Source organism: Phaseolus vulgaris, chromosome 1, assembly GCF_000499845.2.
Source record: "Phaseolus vulgaris cultivar G19833 chromosome 1, P. vulgaris v2.0, whole genome shotgun sequence".
Lineage (NCBI taxonomy): Eukaryota > Viridiplantae > Streptophyta > Magnoliopsida > Fabales > Fabaceae > Phaseolus > Phaseolus vulgaris.
Genome location: NC_023759.2, coordinates 39,560,644 through 39,578,487, shown reverse-complemented (window position 1 = coordinate 39,578,487; position 17,844 = coordinate 39,560,644). Strand labels below are relative to the sequence as shown.

The window sequence follows — 17,844 nt, the reverse complement described above, 5'->3', positions numbered from 1 at the left end:
CGGACAAAATATCTGGTAATGGTTTAATGTAGAGAATAAGAAAATGTAAATATAAACGAAAAAGAAAAATACTTTAATATGTTATGATATTGTGTTTTTGCATTATATATATATATATATATATATATATAACTCTATTTTAATATAATTATCCTTAAAATTTATTTCGCTTTGTAAATACATGAAATTTAATTTTCTTTCAATATATGTAAATATATACTTTGAACTTATTCTCACTCTAAGTCGTCTTTTAACTTACCCTTTCCGCAAATGATTTTCTTTATATAAAAGTAGAGTTAAAATATTTATTAAATGCCGATACTCATTATTTTGTGACAATTCAATTTGTTCATATATTAAAATATATATAAATTAAAAAGTATCTATTTTATTTTTTATGTTTTATTGCAATGGGCTACTCATTTTTTTTTCAAATTTGAATTAATAATATTCTTTCCTTTCACTTTTTAATTTTACAATTATAAAGTAGGAGTTTAATATATAATAAATCTTAATATGACATTGTAATTTATCATTCATTATACGAATTTTCTACTGAATAATATTATTTACATAAATACTGAAATAATAACTGTTTGCAATAAATAATTTATAAATAATTTGTATAATATTAAAATTTTCCAATAATATAATAAACATAGTACGTTCGAATTTAGTTATTTGATCTCGTCTATTTTCTGTTACATGAAGATACTAACGTGTTCTAAAAGTTTAAATTAAAAAAAAAACATTTTAACAAGTTTTAAATTCGTTCTTAATTTTAAACATTAATCAATAATTCATGAAAAAAATAATTTCCTCCTTGTTATTGGAAGAATTTTTTAAAACGAACACAAAAAAGTACAGTATAGATACCTAAACTTCAGTGCCGTAGTTACGAATACAAATTATTTTATATTAGTAACATTTATCAATCTTTCTATATAAAATATAAATATAAATAAATCAAAACCTTGCTACTCTACGTATAAATCACACCCAAACTTTCAAGCTTTCGTAAGATTGCGAGAGACTTTCTTATTGTCTTTCCCATGTTTTTATAAGATTTTACTTATTTAAACTATTCTTAATTTTAATAAAGTATTTACAAATGTTTGAAAACTTTAATTTTTTAGAAATTATTTTATAAATTTTAATTATTAAAATTAGTTCGTCTTTAAATATGTCGAGATAATATTAATAAAATCAATCAATATATCTGACTACAGTTTATTTTGAAGTTTAGAACTCTCTTAAGATTTTAATTTTGTACTTAAATCATTTTGATAAATTAAAAAAAATATTTAAATTATTTGTAAACTCAACTTTTAAATAATGTGAGGAAAGTATAAAAATAATGTGTTTAAAAGTATTCGTAACATATTTTAAACGTTTAAAATTAGAAAGCATTTATGATACTTTTAAATAATTAAAATAAACTAATCTTAAATAAAAAAAATTCCAAATTTTCCGCGTTGATGGTAAGTAGCGGCATTAGTAAGCGGTGAGTCCAGATCAAAGAGAAAACGGTAAAAAAGGATGGTAACTATTTGACATGCCTCCGAAGCTTTTGGCGCCCAACACAATCCCTCTCTTTCTCTGCGCGCAAAGAGCGTAATTAAATTCACTTCGCATTTTTCTCTCCGCTGTTTAGACACCGCCACCACAACAAATTCTGCTCTCTCTCGTTTTACAAACACGGAAACCACAGCGCGGCCACCGCTTTTCTTTTCCTATCAACCAAACATGCATTCACATTCAGGATTCGTCGCCGGATAGAAGCTTTCACAGTGAAATTGTCCCGTAAATTTCCGTTCCAATCCTCAATGCTCTTGTGTTAGGTTTAGACGTTTGCTTATTTTGAACGTTCTGGAATTTGCAATGGCGCTAATAATTGCTCTTGCGTGCATGCTAGCTTAGATAACAATAGAAGTTGATGAAACTGATGGTTTTCTTTGTTTCTCTGGTTCTTTTATCTGAATTTTGCGCTGGTTCATCTGAGAACAGTTGAATGCCTGAATACACAGCTATGACTCGACTCCAGATTGATGCGTGTAACTTGTTCATCGTTGTGGTGTGGAAAGTGGAAAGTGGAAGCTAGTCAGAGAAGAAATTTGTAAATAATTCCTAGTGGAGGATTAAACGTTGTTGATAACGTCTAGATTTCGGTAAAATATGCCTGAATTTCTATAATAAATTATGAAGTTATTGATTTATAATTAAAGTGAAAGATAGAATGTCATTAATAATGGCGGAGGATGTGATGCTTGCAGAGATATGATAAATTATGAAGTTATTGATTTAAATGAAGATTAACGGACAGCTTAACTCTAGTAGATGAAACCTAGCGAGATAGTGAGAAACTGAGAGAAAAATGTAGATATAATAGGTTTTATTTTTTTCTCCTTTAATCTGAATTTTGACCTGGTTCAGATAACCTTTCAAATTCATAACTATGAAGTGTCTTTGACTTGTTGACAATTGTGGTGTGAAAAATGGAAGCCAGTTAGAGAAGAACTAGTTTTATTCAAATTTGGTTCCTCTAAAGTGTTGAGTTGAATGCTGCTAGTAATGGTCTGTGATTAAATGCATGCACTTTCTGATAAAAAAAATGCATGCACTTTGTGTTATAAATTATGAAGTTATTATTGGTTTATATTATAATTTGAATTTTGACTTCTCTAATAAGTGCTGGATAAAAAGTAGTTAATGTGGTTCTTTTATCTACGACTTCTCTAGTTCATCACATATCAGTTGAGTGCTTGTGCTTGATACATAATTACGACATTGATGCTTAGTAGCTTGTGGAGCATTGTGGCGGAAAATGGAAACTAATTAAACAATTTTTTGTTCAAATTTGGCTTTTTTAGAATGCAGGATAAAATGCAATGAATAACCATTTATGTGTTTGAGATTGAGATAACATTTATAATAAATTATAGAAGTTATTGATTTAGATGTAGTTAAATACATAAGATATAGTACGACTTGATGGTTGCAAAATGGAAAACCAATTTGGGATGTTTGTATATGATACAGATTAAGCCTTGAGAAAGAATATAATGGCGAGTATTGCAGATATTAGTCTTTCGGCATCCATCAATCTGTTGACTGCATTGGCATTCCTGTTAGCATTTGCAGTATTGCGACTTCAGCCCTTTAATGACCGGGTCTACTTCCCAAAATGGTATCTGAAGGGGATAAGAGGCAGCCCAACAGGTTCCTCAACGGTAAAGAAATTTGTTAACTTGGACTGTGGGACCTACATCAGGTTTCTGAACTGGATGCCTGCAGCATTGCGTATGCCAGAACCAGAACTTATTGATCATGCAGGCCTTGACTCAGCAGTGTACATTCGAATATATCTTCTAGGGTGAGTTGGGCACCAAGTATCGCATTGATATTTACATACGTACAAATGGACTTAGTTTAAGAGGGACAACAATATCTGATATACTGTCTTGTATTTAAATATTTGACCCGTTTTCTTTTGTGATATATTTTTTTATCTGATTGGAATACTCGTGTACAGGTTCAAAATATTTGCCCCCATTACCCTGCTTGCTTTTATGGTTTTGGTTCCTGTTAACTGGACAGGGAAAACATTGGAAGCACCGGGAACTAAGAATTTGACTTATAGCGATATTGACAAGATTTCAATATCAAACATTCCATTTGGATCAGATAGGTTAGATTTATGACTGTTGTACCAACTCTGAGTTTCTTTCTCTTGCTCTCATAATGTGGATTCTTTATAAATGGAAGTTATTGGTTGTGTTGGGAACGTAATTGCAACTTTGATCTTTGCCTTTTTATTAAGAAAATCAGAATACCTCTAAAAGTTTAAATATTAATTGACTTAACTTCCTCTTCCTCTTTTATTTTAATAGGGTTTCAGACTCTAATTTTTCGCCTTGAGTTTCGCGTTACGTAATCTGCCTGCTTTGCAGTTGATGTTTCGAGATTTCACTTCGTTTTCTTCCAGGTTTTGGGCGCATATTGTAATGTCATATGTCTTCTCATTTTGGACATGCTATAGTCTCTATAAGGAGTACAAGAATGTAGCAGCAATGAGATTGCGATTTGTGGCAGCTGAAAGTCGTCGTCCGGACCAATTTACTGTAAGTTGGTCATTTTCACTAAGCCTCCTTCGCTGCTTCACTGCCCTTCATAACAAAGAAAAAACATGGAAAATCGGTACCTAAATTTTTTCATTTATGGTGTTCTAGCTCCTACAAATCCATTTTCTTGCCGATACGAAGAGAGTGGCTACTCATATTTACGGAAGTTTATCTTATCTGAATATCATGTAATTCTGTGTGTTATTTTGTGGCCGAGTTACCATTGTATTTCTTTGACATGTCAGGTTCTTCCTCAAATGCTCCTGGATCAGTGGATCCAACATTTGACTGAATACTTTTTCTAGTAATTCAAAGGAAGGGATTTTGTTAAAACATCCGGTTCTGTTTCATCCATGTAAAATTATTAAAAAAATCCGAATCTAGTGCTAATATTATATTACAACGACAGAGTGTGTACGCCCGCTGGCTTATACTGGCGGCCCTGTGCATGGATGGGGATTTCTACTCTCCCTATTTTCATGCCATGCATTCTACAATTAAACATGATAATAGTCTTTAAGCTTGTATTTGTTTTATAGGATATTAATGATCAGAAAGTTAGTATCCGTATTTTTAGTAATTTTAGCAGACTTGCTATCAAAACTATCCTTGTTAGATGCTTGCTAGTTGTCTTCTAATGTTGAATATTAAATGCGATGGTCTTTCAGCTTGTATATGTTTGATTGGACATTGACGATCTGAAAGTTAGTATCCGTATTTAGCATTTTTAGGAGACTTGCTAGCAAAACTATCCTTTTCAGTTGCTTGTTTAGCTGTATTCTATGTTGAATACCATTTGCTTATTCCTGGGTCACTTTCCAAAAGAGTTTTAAGTTGCGGCGTTCATTTATGCTTTATATAATGCATGTGTTTGTTTTTGTTTCCCGTTATTGGAAGGATTGAGCTAATAATTGCAGCCGATTTCCAGCCGTCCTTTAGCAAGCTGAATATTGTTTGTAATAACCACTCATATTTTTACAGGTCCTGGTGAGGAGTGTTCCCCCAGATCCCGATGAATCTGTCACTGAGCACATCGAACATTTTTTTTGCGTCAACCATCCTGATCACTATCTAATGCATCAGGTATGTTGCTTAATTGCAAATAGAAATAATCTGTAAAAAATGTATACTTTTTCTTAGTTGTTTTTGTTTGGGAATTACCACTTCCCCTCTTCGTGTGCTTACTTAAACCCTCACATAAAGGGTGACCCGAACCTGGGAAAAATAGATGTATATATGCAAAAACGCGTCATAAACACATAGTAATACAAAATATTGCAAACACATCAAGCTTAAAATTTAAAGTGATCCAACACGTCCAAATCCTTGAATAAGTAATACTCCCACCACTATTAACAACTTTGTATAAGTTGCAAATCCTCATACATACTGCTATTACAATTTTATTGACAAAGCTATAAACCTTATAATTCCCTGCAACTTTTACGGACGAGGTTGACAACCTTCCTCTAACATTACTCACAATATGTTCTCTCTCATTCCCATAATCCTACCAATCAATACTAGTATTATTTTATTGTTGCTGAGAAATCCAAAGAAGAGAAACATGGAGAGATTTTCTTCAATGAGCTACGAGTCTAATGCAAATGAATTTGATACTACACTCAATTCAAAACTAAAAAAACATTAAATTTATAGTTCTTTTTACTTATGTGTTAGTGTTACTCAACTCACCCTTTTTGTACTGAGTGGACTTCACTTAAACACTTGCGCCCTCGCGGTAACTTACAGTAATTTATTTGATGGATAAACAAAAAGTCTGTATCATGATACGAACTATATATCTCACTTATCTTGATATATAGTTAAAACTTAAAAATGGGAAACCATGGACCCTTATTCAACTAAGAATTACGGGTCAAAACCCAACATTTTAACATATTGGCGTTCCTCTTAGGAATTATGATTTGTAATTTACTGAGAGTTACTTCAATTTTTGAGGATCTTCTATTATGAATCTTGAATCTGTATTACTTATTCGATTTTCTCTCGTGTAACAAAAGAATAATTTATTATCAATTATTGATAGGTTGTTTATAACGCGAACAAGCTTGCAGCAATAGTTGCACAGAAGAAGCAATGTATGAACTGGTATATTTATTACCAAAACAAATACGAAAGAAGTCCTTCCAAGAGGCCAACTACTCGGGTAGCTTTCTTTTCACGATTTACTACTAAATAACTTCTAATTTCAGTAGAAGAGACCTCCTTTTGGCATTTTCTTTTTCACGAGAATAGCCATGAAGTGGCATCAACTAATAACCTTTTGGTTCACGACTTGATTTCTTATCTATAGACAGGTTTCATGGGTTTATTGGGGAATAAAGTTGATGCTATTGATCATTACTCTGCACAAATTGATAAACAGAGCAAAGAAGTAAGTACTGATCAAATTATACAATGGATACGTCAATGTCACCCTTCTTATCCCTTTATGTAATTATAGTTCCTTTTCACAGATTTTATCAGGTCAGCTTGCCTACTCTTATCACTTTTATAATAATATGAAGTAATCAAATTATGGTAATTACATATCATTGCTATAACCAGTGGAGATAATGAGCTACTTTGCTTTTAGAAATGGGATATCATGTTATATTTAGGGAACTCAAAACATTTTGGACATATCGTTTCATTCCATGCTCTTGTTTCACTTGCTAATTTGGTTGTTCTCGCTTTTGATTATTATCCTCATGTTTATATCGGAAAATTCCAAGTGGTACATGTACAAGTTGTAAATGGCACGGTTTCTGTTTTTCCTTGCAGGTACTCGGAAACTAACATATGGCTAGTCAATTATTAGTTTATTTTAAAATTAAAATGCCAGGAATGACGGCTACTTGAACTTGTAGTTTACATGCATGATATAAATTTTAATTGCAAAGATTCACCTTGCGCCCGTATGTGTAAGGGGAGGGGAAAAAAAGAGAATGGGAAGAATAAACGGAAATTTAGTCATTAGACATGTTTGGAAGAATTTTATTACAAATACTTTTATAAAGGAAAATGAAATTAGTATTTTTATAAATTAAAATTAGTTTATGCATCAGTTAAAAATAAAATTTTAGAAAAGTTATATATTTTTTTTATCACATAAATTGATTTTAGTTTTTTATAAATATTTACGGATAGATTCGTCAAAGGTGGAAACCAGACTAGATGCAACTTTTACTGGCTAAATCAGTTGATATGTGGGTATTGATTTCTTTCGATGATTTCAAACAGGAAGCGGAAGAAAGAGAACATGTTATAAACAATCCGGAAGCTGTTATTCCTGCAGCTTTTGTTTCATTCAAAACACGATGGGGGGCTGCTGTGTGCGCTCAAACTCAGCAAACCAGTAATACTACAATTTGGCTCACAGAATGGGCTCCTGAGCCTCGGGATGTCTTTTGGGAAAATCTTGCAATTCCATATTTTGACCTCAGCATGAGAAGATTGGTCATGACCGTTTCTTTATTTTTGCTGACATTTTGCTTTATGATACCAATAGCATTTGTCCAATCTTTGGCCAACATTGAGTCAATTATGAAGGTCTTTCCTTTCTTGAAGCCTATAATCCAAAAGTAAGTGGTCTCAATCTCATACCAGTTATTAATTTTACTATACTAAATTTGAATGCTAAATTGCTAATAAATTTCTACTTGATTTTTCATTTTTCCCTCCCACAAAACTGAAGTTTAAACATAAGATCTCATATAAACTACTCAAATCCCATGTAACCAGGGAAAATATATATCTTTTAAAATTCTCAAAACATTAAATGTTTTCATTATTCTATAATCATTTAAGGGATTCTTATGCCAATCATCTAAGTCTTCTTTTGTTACATAATCATTTAAGGCTTTCGTGATTGCATTACACTTTTCAGTATATTTTCACCTGTAATCAAACTTATGGTTAGCATTTTCAATCATTTAAAACTAACTAGGGTTTGTTAAATTAGAAATAACGTGTTTTTGAAAAAAAATGATAAAAAAAAGTGATTGTTTCAAAAACAGTACAAATGTTTGATTACAATTATTATAATGTGTTTGCAGGTATATGTGTTTAGTGTATTTGTGGTGTTAAAGAAATTTTTTCCAATTATAATTATTTTATTTTTCTATTAAATGTGGTCCTATGTGTTTTTTGAAAACTACTTTTTTTTTTTAATAAAAAGCTTTCAATGTTAGTCAATTTTGAAAACCACTTTTACACTTGTTTATTTTTATAAACTATTCTAAATAAGTTGTTGTTTTTAATTTATTTTTGGCTTCTGTTTTTTTTTTAAATATTAAATGAACATGTAAAAATATAATAAGTGTTTTTTTGTTATGTAATCACCTTAAATATTTTGTAATGTAATCAATTAGAATGAATTTAACTATATTATTGGATAAAATTACATCTCCTTTACTAATCAATCTGATTATTATAAATTAATATTTTACTATATAATTATAAAATATAAATGTTTATTTTATATTAATAAATTTTATAAGAAAAAATAATTTAAATATATAAATTATATTACTATTTAAACTTAAAATAAATAAATATTTTCAAATATATAAACTATATTTTGAGGTTATATATTTAAGTTGTGGCATAATATTTTTTTTAAAAAAATTGAAACTAATATGCAATTAAGAAAAGTAAATAGATGAATAAAGATTCAAAGAATCATAGTTAGAAATAGTTGAAATATATTCTTTTATTAACTGAATAATATGTGAAATGTATATAGAGGAGATTTTTTTCCAAATAAATTATTTTAAACTTTATTTATTCAAATAGACTTGTCTACTATTTACATGTCGGAAATCAATTCTCTTGAATTTTAACTTATGAATAGTTTACCTTCCATAAACAATGATAAATATAGATTTTTTTTATACGGGTGATAATTGTTCACATGTCAGAATTTGACTCTAGAGGATCGAATTCCGACAGTATTGTGAATAATAACTGAATCATGTTTATAATTTCAATTTATAATACAATAGTATAAATTATTAATCTTACAAGATGTTTAACAATTTAATTATTTTATAAATACACACCAAATTATTCTCTGAAATTAAGAATACAAATCAGTCAAGTTTACGAAATTACAAAAACATTCATTTAATTTTAAAATAATAAAATATCAGCCCTTTTTATTATTTACTTTAAAAACTAAAATAGTTGTTATTTCAAAAGATTAATATACAATTCAAAAATTAAATTAGTTAATGTTTTTAATAAATTTAATACTAATTTAGTGTAATAAACAATGTATTACAAATTTGATAACTATTTCAAAAGTATTAATAATATTAATTTCTTATTTATATTGTATTTTTTTTTGTACATCTAGAGAGGTATTACGTATATGTTTACTATTTTTTTTAGATGAATATTAAATGCAGTTTCGTAAAGATTTTTAGTTTGGTTTCCTAATTTGAGTTTAGTCTTCAATTAAGTTGATCTTGAAATCTTTTGTTGAGTGAATTACTGAAATATTTAAGTGGCTTACTATGGAATATTTATTGTTTCAAAAGCGCCATTTCTTTCTGTAATGGATGTGGTTTGATGCACTGAGTTACTCTGTTGCAGGCCATCGGTGAAGTCTCTCATTCAAGGATTTCTTCCCGGGCTAGCATTAAAGATATTTCTTGCGTTGCTTCCGAAAATTCTGATGACGATGTCCAAAATGGAAGGTTTTACTTCCCTTTCAGGTTTGGATCGGAGGTCAGCTTCCAAATATTACTTGTTTATTCTCATCAATGTATTCCTTGGGAGTATAATAACAGGAACAGCATTTCAGCAACTTCAGCAGTTTCTTAACCAGCCCTCTACAGAGTAGGCTCTGAATTTGTTTAGTTTAGATATTTTATATGGACACTGAGATTGGCAGCATCTGACATGGAATATTAATTTTCAGGTTCACAAAAACTGTTGGCAGTACAATCCCCATGAAAGCCACATTTTTCATCACATACATAATGGTGGATGGTTGGGCTGGAATAGCTGCAGAGATTCTCAGGTTATCTCCGTTAATTACTTTCCACCTTAAAAACACATTCTTGGTGAAGACGGAGCAAGACAGAGAGAATGCAATGGATCCTGGAAGCTTGGAATTTTCTACATCTGAACCTCGCATCCAGTTATATTTCGTGCTGGGGCAGGTGTACGCTCCAGTCACACCTTTTCTTCTCCCCTTCATTGTAATCTTCTTTGGTTTTGCCTACTTGATCTTTCGGCACCAGGTAAGTCTGCACCAATATTTTGTTGTTGTAGTTTATGCATACCTAAACAAGCCCAGGAAACAGCAAGATGAAAAATACAGCTAAACTCACTTTTGGAATTGTTTTGATTGCTGCTTCACCTACTAACCTTGCATGTCCTACATTAAAGTAAAATGATAATGTTTCTAATAATGCTTAATAACCACTTTTTATTCTTGTCCAAAGATTATCAATGTGTATAACCAGCAATACGAGAGTGGAGCTGCGTTTTGGCCAGATGTCCATGGGCGAGTAGTTACGGGGTTGATTATATCTCAAATTCTTCTGATGGGATTGTTAAGTACAAGAGGTACAGAAACGTCGACGTTAGTGCTTATTGCACAACCCATCTTGACATTCTGGTTTCACAGATATTGCAAAGGTCTCTTCGAATCTGCATTTGTAAAATTTCCACTAGAGGTTGGTTAAGCAATTATAAGTATGCATATACATGTTAAAGTATTATTGTGTATGTTACAGAGAACAACCATATGTACAAGGAAACAAGTTGTGTTATGTGGTTTGGCATGTCAGATATATCTGCTGTTATCATATTCACTTAATTTTTATTAAAAGAAAGATACATAAATTGTTTTTATTTTAAGGAAAAGTTCAATGCATTTTACTTGATTTTTTTTTGTATGTGTCTGTACAGAAGTTTATCCTAACAGAATCTGAGTAGATATAGTTTTGAGAGGCAGATATTAATTATGGTCCTGTATTAGCTGACATATTTGAGATTTGACAGGAAGCCATGGTGAAGGATACACTTGAACGTGCTGTTGAGCCAAACTTAAACCTGAGACTTTACCTTCAGAAGGCTTACGTACACCCAGTTTTTAAGGACGATGATTTTGAAAAACCAGTAGTCGTTGATGATGAAGAGGATAATCCACTAATTCAGACTACAAGACCTACTCGGAGTAGCAAAAATGGTAGTGAAACCGGCAGTTGCTAAGGTACAGTTCATTTGAGATTCCAAGAAAAGTTGAAATTTGAATGAGAATCAACTATTTTTAGTTGAAATTTGAGATGCATCAAGCAGCATTCCCAAAACCAATAGCATCGTAACATCCTGTTGATATCCATTGCCTTCCAAAAATGTTATTTCTTGTGTAAATATCAGTATGTTTTATTTTCTTGTAACTAATGTAGAAAATACTCTGTTCAATATGTACAATAAGTGAAAAATAACAGCTCTGGGATGAAAATAACTGTTTCTTTTGTGATAATTGTATCCGCATCAAAAAGAAATTTATCTTTACAGAAGGTTTTTACAGTACGTTTTTTTATCAAATTTTTACCACTTTTTATATAAATTTGTTGCACAAGTGATTGGTTCATTCGGCGGTGTTAATACAGTCTTGCAGATAGACAAGCCACAAACGACAAAACTCTTGAATGGAAAGAATGAATAATGAAGAGATGTCTGTTTCTGATAACAGTTTGATAAAGAAGGGAACGGTGAGGAGTGAGTGAGTGAGTAAGAGAATTGAGAGAAGACAGAAAAGAGTTGACGGATTATGTGACACAACACAACACAAACTCTTTTTCTCTTATCTCATTATTCCTCTTCATCCTCTCCTAAGGCTAGGTGAACTCCACATAAAATCCATTAATAGTTTACCTGTAAAATTAAGTTTTGGAAGTTATCAAGTTTGCAAACAAATCCTCAAAATGTCTTAGTTTAGTTTATATAAGGGTCTCAAATGTTTATAATATTAGCAATTATAGTCCTCCTTTGTTATAAATAATGTAAAGCTTTATACTCTTCAATGGTTCCAAATCTAATGAACTTGACACACCTAACCATATGGTTGATAAAATGGGTAAATTCATCATCATGCCGCTGATATATATTAAAGACACATTTAATTATGATTTTTTTAAGAATTTAACTACTTGCTTTTTAATCAATGCATTTAATTGATATTGAAAAAATATTTTTATATATTAAACTACTGAATTATAATTTATAATTAAAATAAATGTTTATAATTTAAATTAAAATATTATTACAAATTTACATATTTTTAAAAATACAAAAAATATTAATATTTTTAATTATAATAAATTTTAAAAAAATATGTGAGTTGGTCGTGTCATACTAATAGCGGACTAGTAAATTGGTTTGTTTTATTATCCCTATCCAAGAAACAAGTTTCACATACAACATATTGAGTCCAAAGTGGAAATTATTTGTAAAGTAAATTCAACAAGAATAAAAACTTTACCTGTAAAGTAGTTTTTTCAAGTATGATTATTGTTTTTATTTTATAAGTATTAGAATGGATAATTTGTAAATGTAAGAACCAAAAGTTAAAATTTGCACAACAACCATACAATTAAATACGTAATTAAACTCTTTTAAAATTTATACCTATTTTTAATGGTTTATTTGGTAGACAAGAGAAAAATAAAAAGTGAATAAAAATAGAGATGAGTGAAAATAGGTAAAAAATAAAATAAAAGTTAAAGGTGTTTGATTGAAAAAATAATATAAAAATAAATATAAAATATTGATGAATCCCACTAGTTTTAAAATATATTAATTTTAAATTTTAACTATAAATCATTTCTACAATATTGTAATTTTTTTCCATTTATATTTGTCCTGACCAGTCCTCGGTCATCGACTGACCTCAAACATCACACACCGGTGCCTGATAGTAAAGATGGACCACGTGAGGTAGGTCCTGGATAAGCATATCAGGGTGATGGTCAGTCTTTGGACATCGGTACTATAAACTTCGACGTTGGAGATCGACATCAGGCCTCATCAAAAGAGGGAGAGATCGGACATCGACTGTTTAAACAGTTATATTGGGCCACGTAAGGTCGATCCCAGAATTACACAGTTATCATTTAAAACGATAAAAATGAGAAAAGCCTAAGTCACGAGGGATCCATGCAAGTGGTGTATAGCGCGTTCAGGCGCGACACGAGTAAACAGTCCTTGAAAGCGCTAAGGCCCATTAGGGTTAGGGTTTCTGAAGGAAGTTGCATGCATGACACGTGAATACTTAGGGCACCCGCAAAACAGATGACCCCAGAGACTTGGTGCACAAGTTGGTACCCAGGCGACCATTCTGTTAGTCGTTGCACTCCAGTTAAGGGATGTTCCATGTGCCAGATTACGCTAAGATTATGTCATAGCGGCGCAGGGACATTCTCCAAGGAACCCTAGACATCGGTAAAGGAACAAAGGTAAACCCTAATTTCAACCTATATAAAGGGTGCTAAGAACCCTATAACAAGGGACACAATTTTCTAAGATTGAAACTACTTTATACACTTAGTGTTTATTTGTCCTTATACTGACTTGAACGTCGGAGTGCAAACGATCGTCAAGGCGCCCTTTATCTTTGCAGGTGAAAGATTCTTTGATCAAGGAAGTACGATTTTCTCAGACGGAGATAGGAGGGCCAAAGGATGTTGTTCGAGAACAATATTCATTACTAGATAACAATGGTTAAATAAAAGAAAAAGTTAAAGTTAGAAAGGAAAATTCCACTTAGTAAGTTATGTATTCTACAAATACAAAAACAATGAGTTGTTAATAAAAGTAACAAATACTTTATATTAGTGATATAATCAAATATTAAATAATTAAGAGTGTTTTATCTCAATCTCTTATAATCATTATAATCAGTCTTTAGATTATTTGAATATTTGAAAATGAGAAGTCTTATTACTCTTAAATTTTTTTATCTCTCATTCATATCACTCCAAATGGTTGAACTATTACCAATTTTCATTTCTGTCATTTGAACAATAAGTTAAGTTTGACTATCCACATTGTTTAAACAAGAGACCCTCAAAAGAAGAACTTAATCAAAGATCTTAAATAAAAAATAATTTGCTAAATAAATTATAAACATAAATTAATAAGAAGATTAAGCCTCAACAGAATCCATGATAATAAAGTATAAATAAATTGTCATAAAATATGCACTCAATAATCATTACAATCCATAAATATGATAATAAAGTATAAATAAATTATCATGAAATATACATCTAATAACCTTTATAATCCATAAATACTTTTTACCTACTTAAATGTTTAAATATCTTTAAAATAACCTTATTTCTTTCTTGTAAGAAGTGTAAATATCTCTCAATTAGTGCATAAAATAAAATTTGAAGGGACCTTTAAATATGATATTTTGTGGCATTCGTTGGCCAAAAGGTAACAAAGCCCTGAGAGAAGGACGGAATTGCAATTTCAAACCCAGTAATTGAACATCAGTACCAACTGGACCAACCAGTTAACCGTCAAACATCCCAACCGTTCATTACGAGATTCACATATCTGACGGTAATGAGAGAAGCAGCAGTGTGTCTTCAGCGTAACCGTTACCTTAGTGTTCCTTCTTTCAGTTACTCTTCAGATCGACAATGGAAGTTTCCATCACTCATAAAAACAACCTTACTGAATCTCTGTCACTCCAACCTAATGCAATGCTGTAAATAGCAACTACTCAATTTCCTTCCTCGGATTCAACTATGGCAAGTGTTGTGTCAGCCTTCTCATTCTCACTCATTCCTTTCAATCAACACAAATTCGGAGCCAAATGCGTTGGCTTTCACAAACCCTTGATCCAAAGGAAGCAACGCCAACTTGGATTGCAAAACCACTTTTTCCCCTTTTTCCGAAACCCATCCTCCAAATTGTGTGCCACTTCACGATTGTCCATTGAGGAGACGGAGCAGCAAGTCGAACCCTTTACGCGGCCGGAAGACCTAAAAGGGGCGTTGGCGTATTTGTTTAGGACGGAAACTGGTGGGGGTTTGGTGAAAGTTTATGTCACAAAGAAAAAAGATAGGTATTTTGTTTACATTGAGATTTCTTCGTTGGATGTGAATCATTGTGGTGACAGTGAAACATTGGTGTTGTGTTGGGGTGTGTATAGAGGTGACTCATCTTGTTTTGTGGATATGGATTCGACTGGTTTGAGTGGGAATGCGGCAAAGCGGATGAATGTTAGTCCTTTGGTGCAAACTTCTGTTTGCAAGTTTGGAGTTGAGTTGGAATTTGATGCCAAATATGTTCCTTTGTACTTGTCATTTTTCTTGATGTCATCTTTGGATGCAGGGTTGGAGATTATAAGCCATAGGAGAACGAATTTTTGCGTGCCGGTTGGTTTGCTACCGGGTTACCCGGGTCCTTTGGGGCTCTCTTATTCTCCTGATGGGTCTGTGAATTTCGCTATTTTCTCTAGACATGCTGAGAGTGTGGTTTTGTGCTTGTATGATGAGAAGGGTGTGGAGAAGCCTGCTTTGGAAGTTGATTTGGATCCCTATGTGAATAGGTCAGGTGACATCTGGCATGTCTCGTTTGAGAGTGTCAAGAGTTTTGTGAGCTATGGTTATCGCTGCAGAGGGGGTGTTCATAAGCAGAACAACGGTGATAGTTCTGCTGAGCTTGTTGTTTTGGACCCGTATGCTAAGATTGTTGGTCATTCTTATCCTAGTGGTCTTGAACTAGTGCAGAATCTTGGATGGTTGGGAAAGGAACCTGCTTTTGACTGGGGTGGTGATTTTCTCCCAGATTTGTCCATGGAGGAGCTAGTGGTTTATAGGTTGAATGTCAAGCGCTTTACTCAGCATAACTCAAGCCAACTTCCAAGTGGTTCAGCTGGGACTTTTACAGGTTTGGCTGAGAAGGTTCAACATTTTAAAGATCTAGGCGTGAATGCTGTTCTGCTGGAGCCGGTTTTCACATCTGATGAAAAAAAAGGACCATATTTTCCTTGCCATTTTTTCTCCCTGATGCACATTTATGGACCATCTGGTGGTCCTGTGTCTACTATGGCCTCTATGAAAGAGATGGTTAAAACTATGCATGCCAATGGGATAGAAGTTCTAGTGGAAGTAGTTTTCTCAAATACTGCTGAGATTGGTGCTCTACAGGGAATTGATGATTCATCCTACTACCTAGCAAATGGAGTTGGTGATTTGAAGATACAGAGTGCTTTGAACTGTAACTATCCTATAGTGCAAAACTTGATTCTGGATAGTCTGCGGTATTGGGTGACTGAGTTTCACATTGATGGCTTCTCTTTCATAAATGCTTCACACCTGCTGAGGGGATTTCATGGGGAGTACTTATCTAGACCTCCATTAGTTGAAGCAATTGCTTTTGACCCAGTACTCTCCAAGACTAAAATCATTGCAGATTGTTGGGATCCTCATGACACGGTAGCGAAGGAAATTCACTTTCCTCATTGGATGAGATGGGCTGAAATGAATGCAAAATTTTGTAATGACGTGAGGAACTTTTTTAGGGGTGAAAATCTTCTTAGCGACCTTGCAACAAGACTTTGTGGGAGTGGAGACATGTTTTCTGGTGGACGAGGCCCAGCATTCTCTTTTAATTACATTGTCAGGAACTTTGGATTTTCTCTTGTAGACTTGGTCAGCTTCAGCAGTGATGATGAATTAAGTTGGAATTGTGGAGAAGAAGGACCCACTAATAACACCAGTGTCCTTGAAAGACGACTCAAACAAATCCGTAATTTCCTCTTCATCTTGTTTGTGTCATTAGGAGTACCTGTTCTGAACATGGGAGATGAATGTGCCCACTCATCTGGTGGTTTTCCTGCATATGATGATATAAAGCCTATGACTTGGAGTGCTTTGACAACAGGCTTTGGTAAACAAATCTCACAATTCATTTTCTTTATGAGTTCACTGAGAAGGAGGAGGAGTGATCTTCTTCAGAGAAGGAGCTTCTTAAAAGAAGAAAACATAGAATGGTATGGAAGTGATGGGGCACCACCAAGATGGGAAGACCCATCATGCAAGTTCCTGGCCATGACTTTGAAGAGTGAAGTAGCAGTGTTGTCAGAGAGCTCTGTATCTTCTGATATTTCTGGGGATATATTTATTGCTTTAAATGTGGCTGATGAGCCAGAAAGTACAGTTTTACCTTTGCCTCCAGAAGGGATGTCATGGTACCGCTTAGTTGACACAAGTCTTCCATTTCCGGGGTTTTTCTCTAGCAGTGGTGAAATTGTCCCTGAGATGAAAGCAGGTCTGTCTACTTATAAAATGAAGTCTCACAGCTGCGCTTTGTTTGAGGCATGTAATCCTACCATTTAAAACAAATACATTCCTTCCCCAGAGGAACTTCTCTCAAACTTGGCAAATGTTGCCATTCAGTTTTAGGTTTGTAGATTAATTACTGAGGTAATAATAAATTGGTGAGAAGGCATACTGGGAATGTATGCTCCAATACTGTGTAAATAGTAGTTTTATTGTAGTGATTTCTTATGGTCTTTATTTTTAAATAAATAAATAAGGAGTATTTATTTTTGAAAATAGTATTTTTTTATATGCAAGAAAAATACTACATACATACAACTCTCCCTTGTTGTGACTTCAGGAGGCTAGGAGCCTGCATTACATTTTAGTGTGTATTTATATTTTCAGAATAAAACTATCCT

At 32.6% G+C, this 17,844-nt stretch overlaps 2 protein-coding genes across 3 annotated transcripts; both read left to right on the top strand.

Annotated features, from left to right (window-relative positions):
• Positions 1–1,601: 1,601 nt before the first annotated feature.
• LOC137814195 (CSC1-like protein At4g02900) lies at positions 1,602–11,671 on the top strand. 2 transcript variants are annotated; one of them, XM_068616787.1, is made up of 13 exons: positions 1,602–1,803; positions 2,008–2,168; positions 3,040–3,373; positions 3,533–3,688; positions 3,986–4,121; positions 5,103–5,204; positions 6,172–6,291; positions 6,439–6,519; positions 7,368–7,708; positions 9,723–9,968; positions 10,051–10,375; positions 10,580–10,813; positions 11,142–11,622. In XM_068616787.1, exons 3-13 carry the CDS (start codon positions 3,063–3,065, stop codon positions 11,349–11,351), a joined length of 2,262 nt encoding a protein of 753 aa, XP_068472888.1. In that variant the 5' UTR covers positions 1,602–1,803; positions 2,008–2,168; positions 3,040–3,062; the 3' UTR covers positions 11,352–11,622. The 2 variants fall into 2 exon arrangements, with proteins under 2 accessions (XP_068472888.1, XP_068472889.1); XM_068616788.1 differs by lacking the exon at positions 2,008–2,168 and having other exon boundaries at positions 1,653–1,803; positions 11,142–11,671.
• A 2,786-nt stretch (positions 11,672–14,457) lies between these two features.
• LOC137814194 (isoamylase 2, chloroplastic) lies at positions 14,458–17,719 on the top strand. Its single transcript, XM_068616786.1, has one exon. It carries the CDS (start codon positions 14,903–14,905, stop codon positions 17,498–17,500), a length of 2,598 nt encoding a protein of 865 aa, XP_068472887.1. The 5' UTR covers positions 14,458–14,902; the 3' UTR covers positions 17,501–17,719.
• The last annotated feature ends 125 nt before the right edge of the window (positions 17,720–17,844 follow it).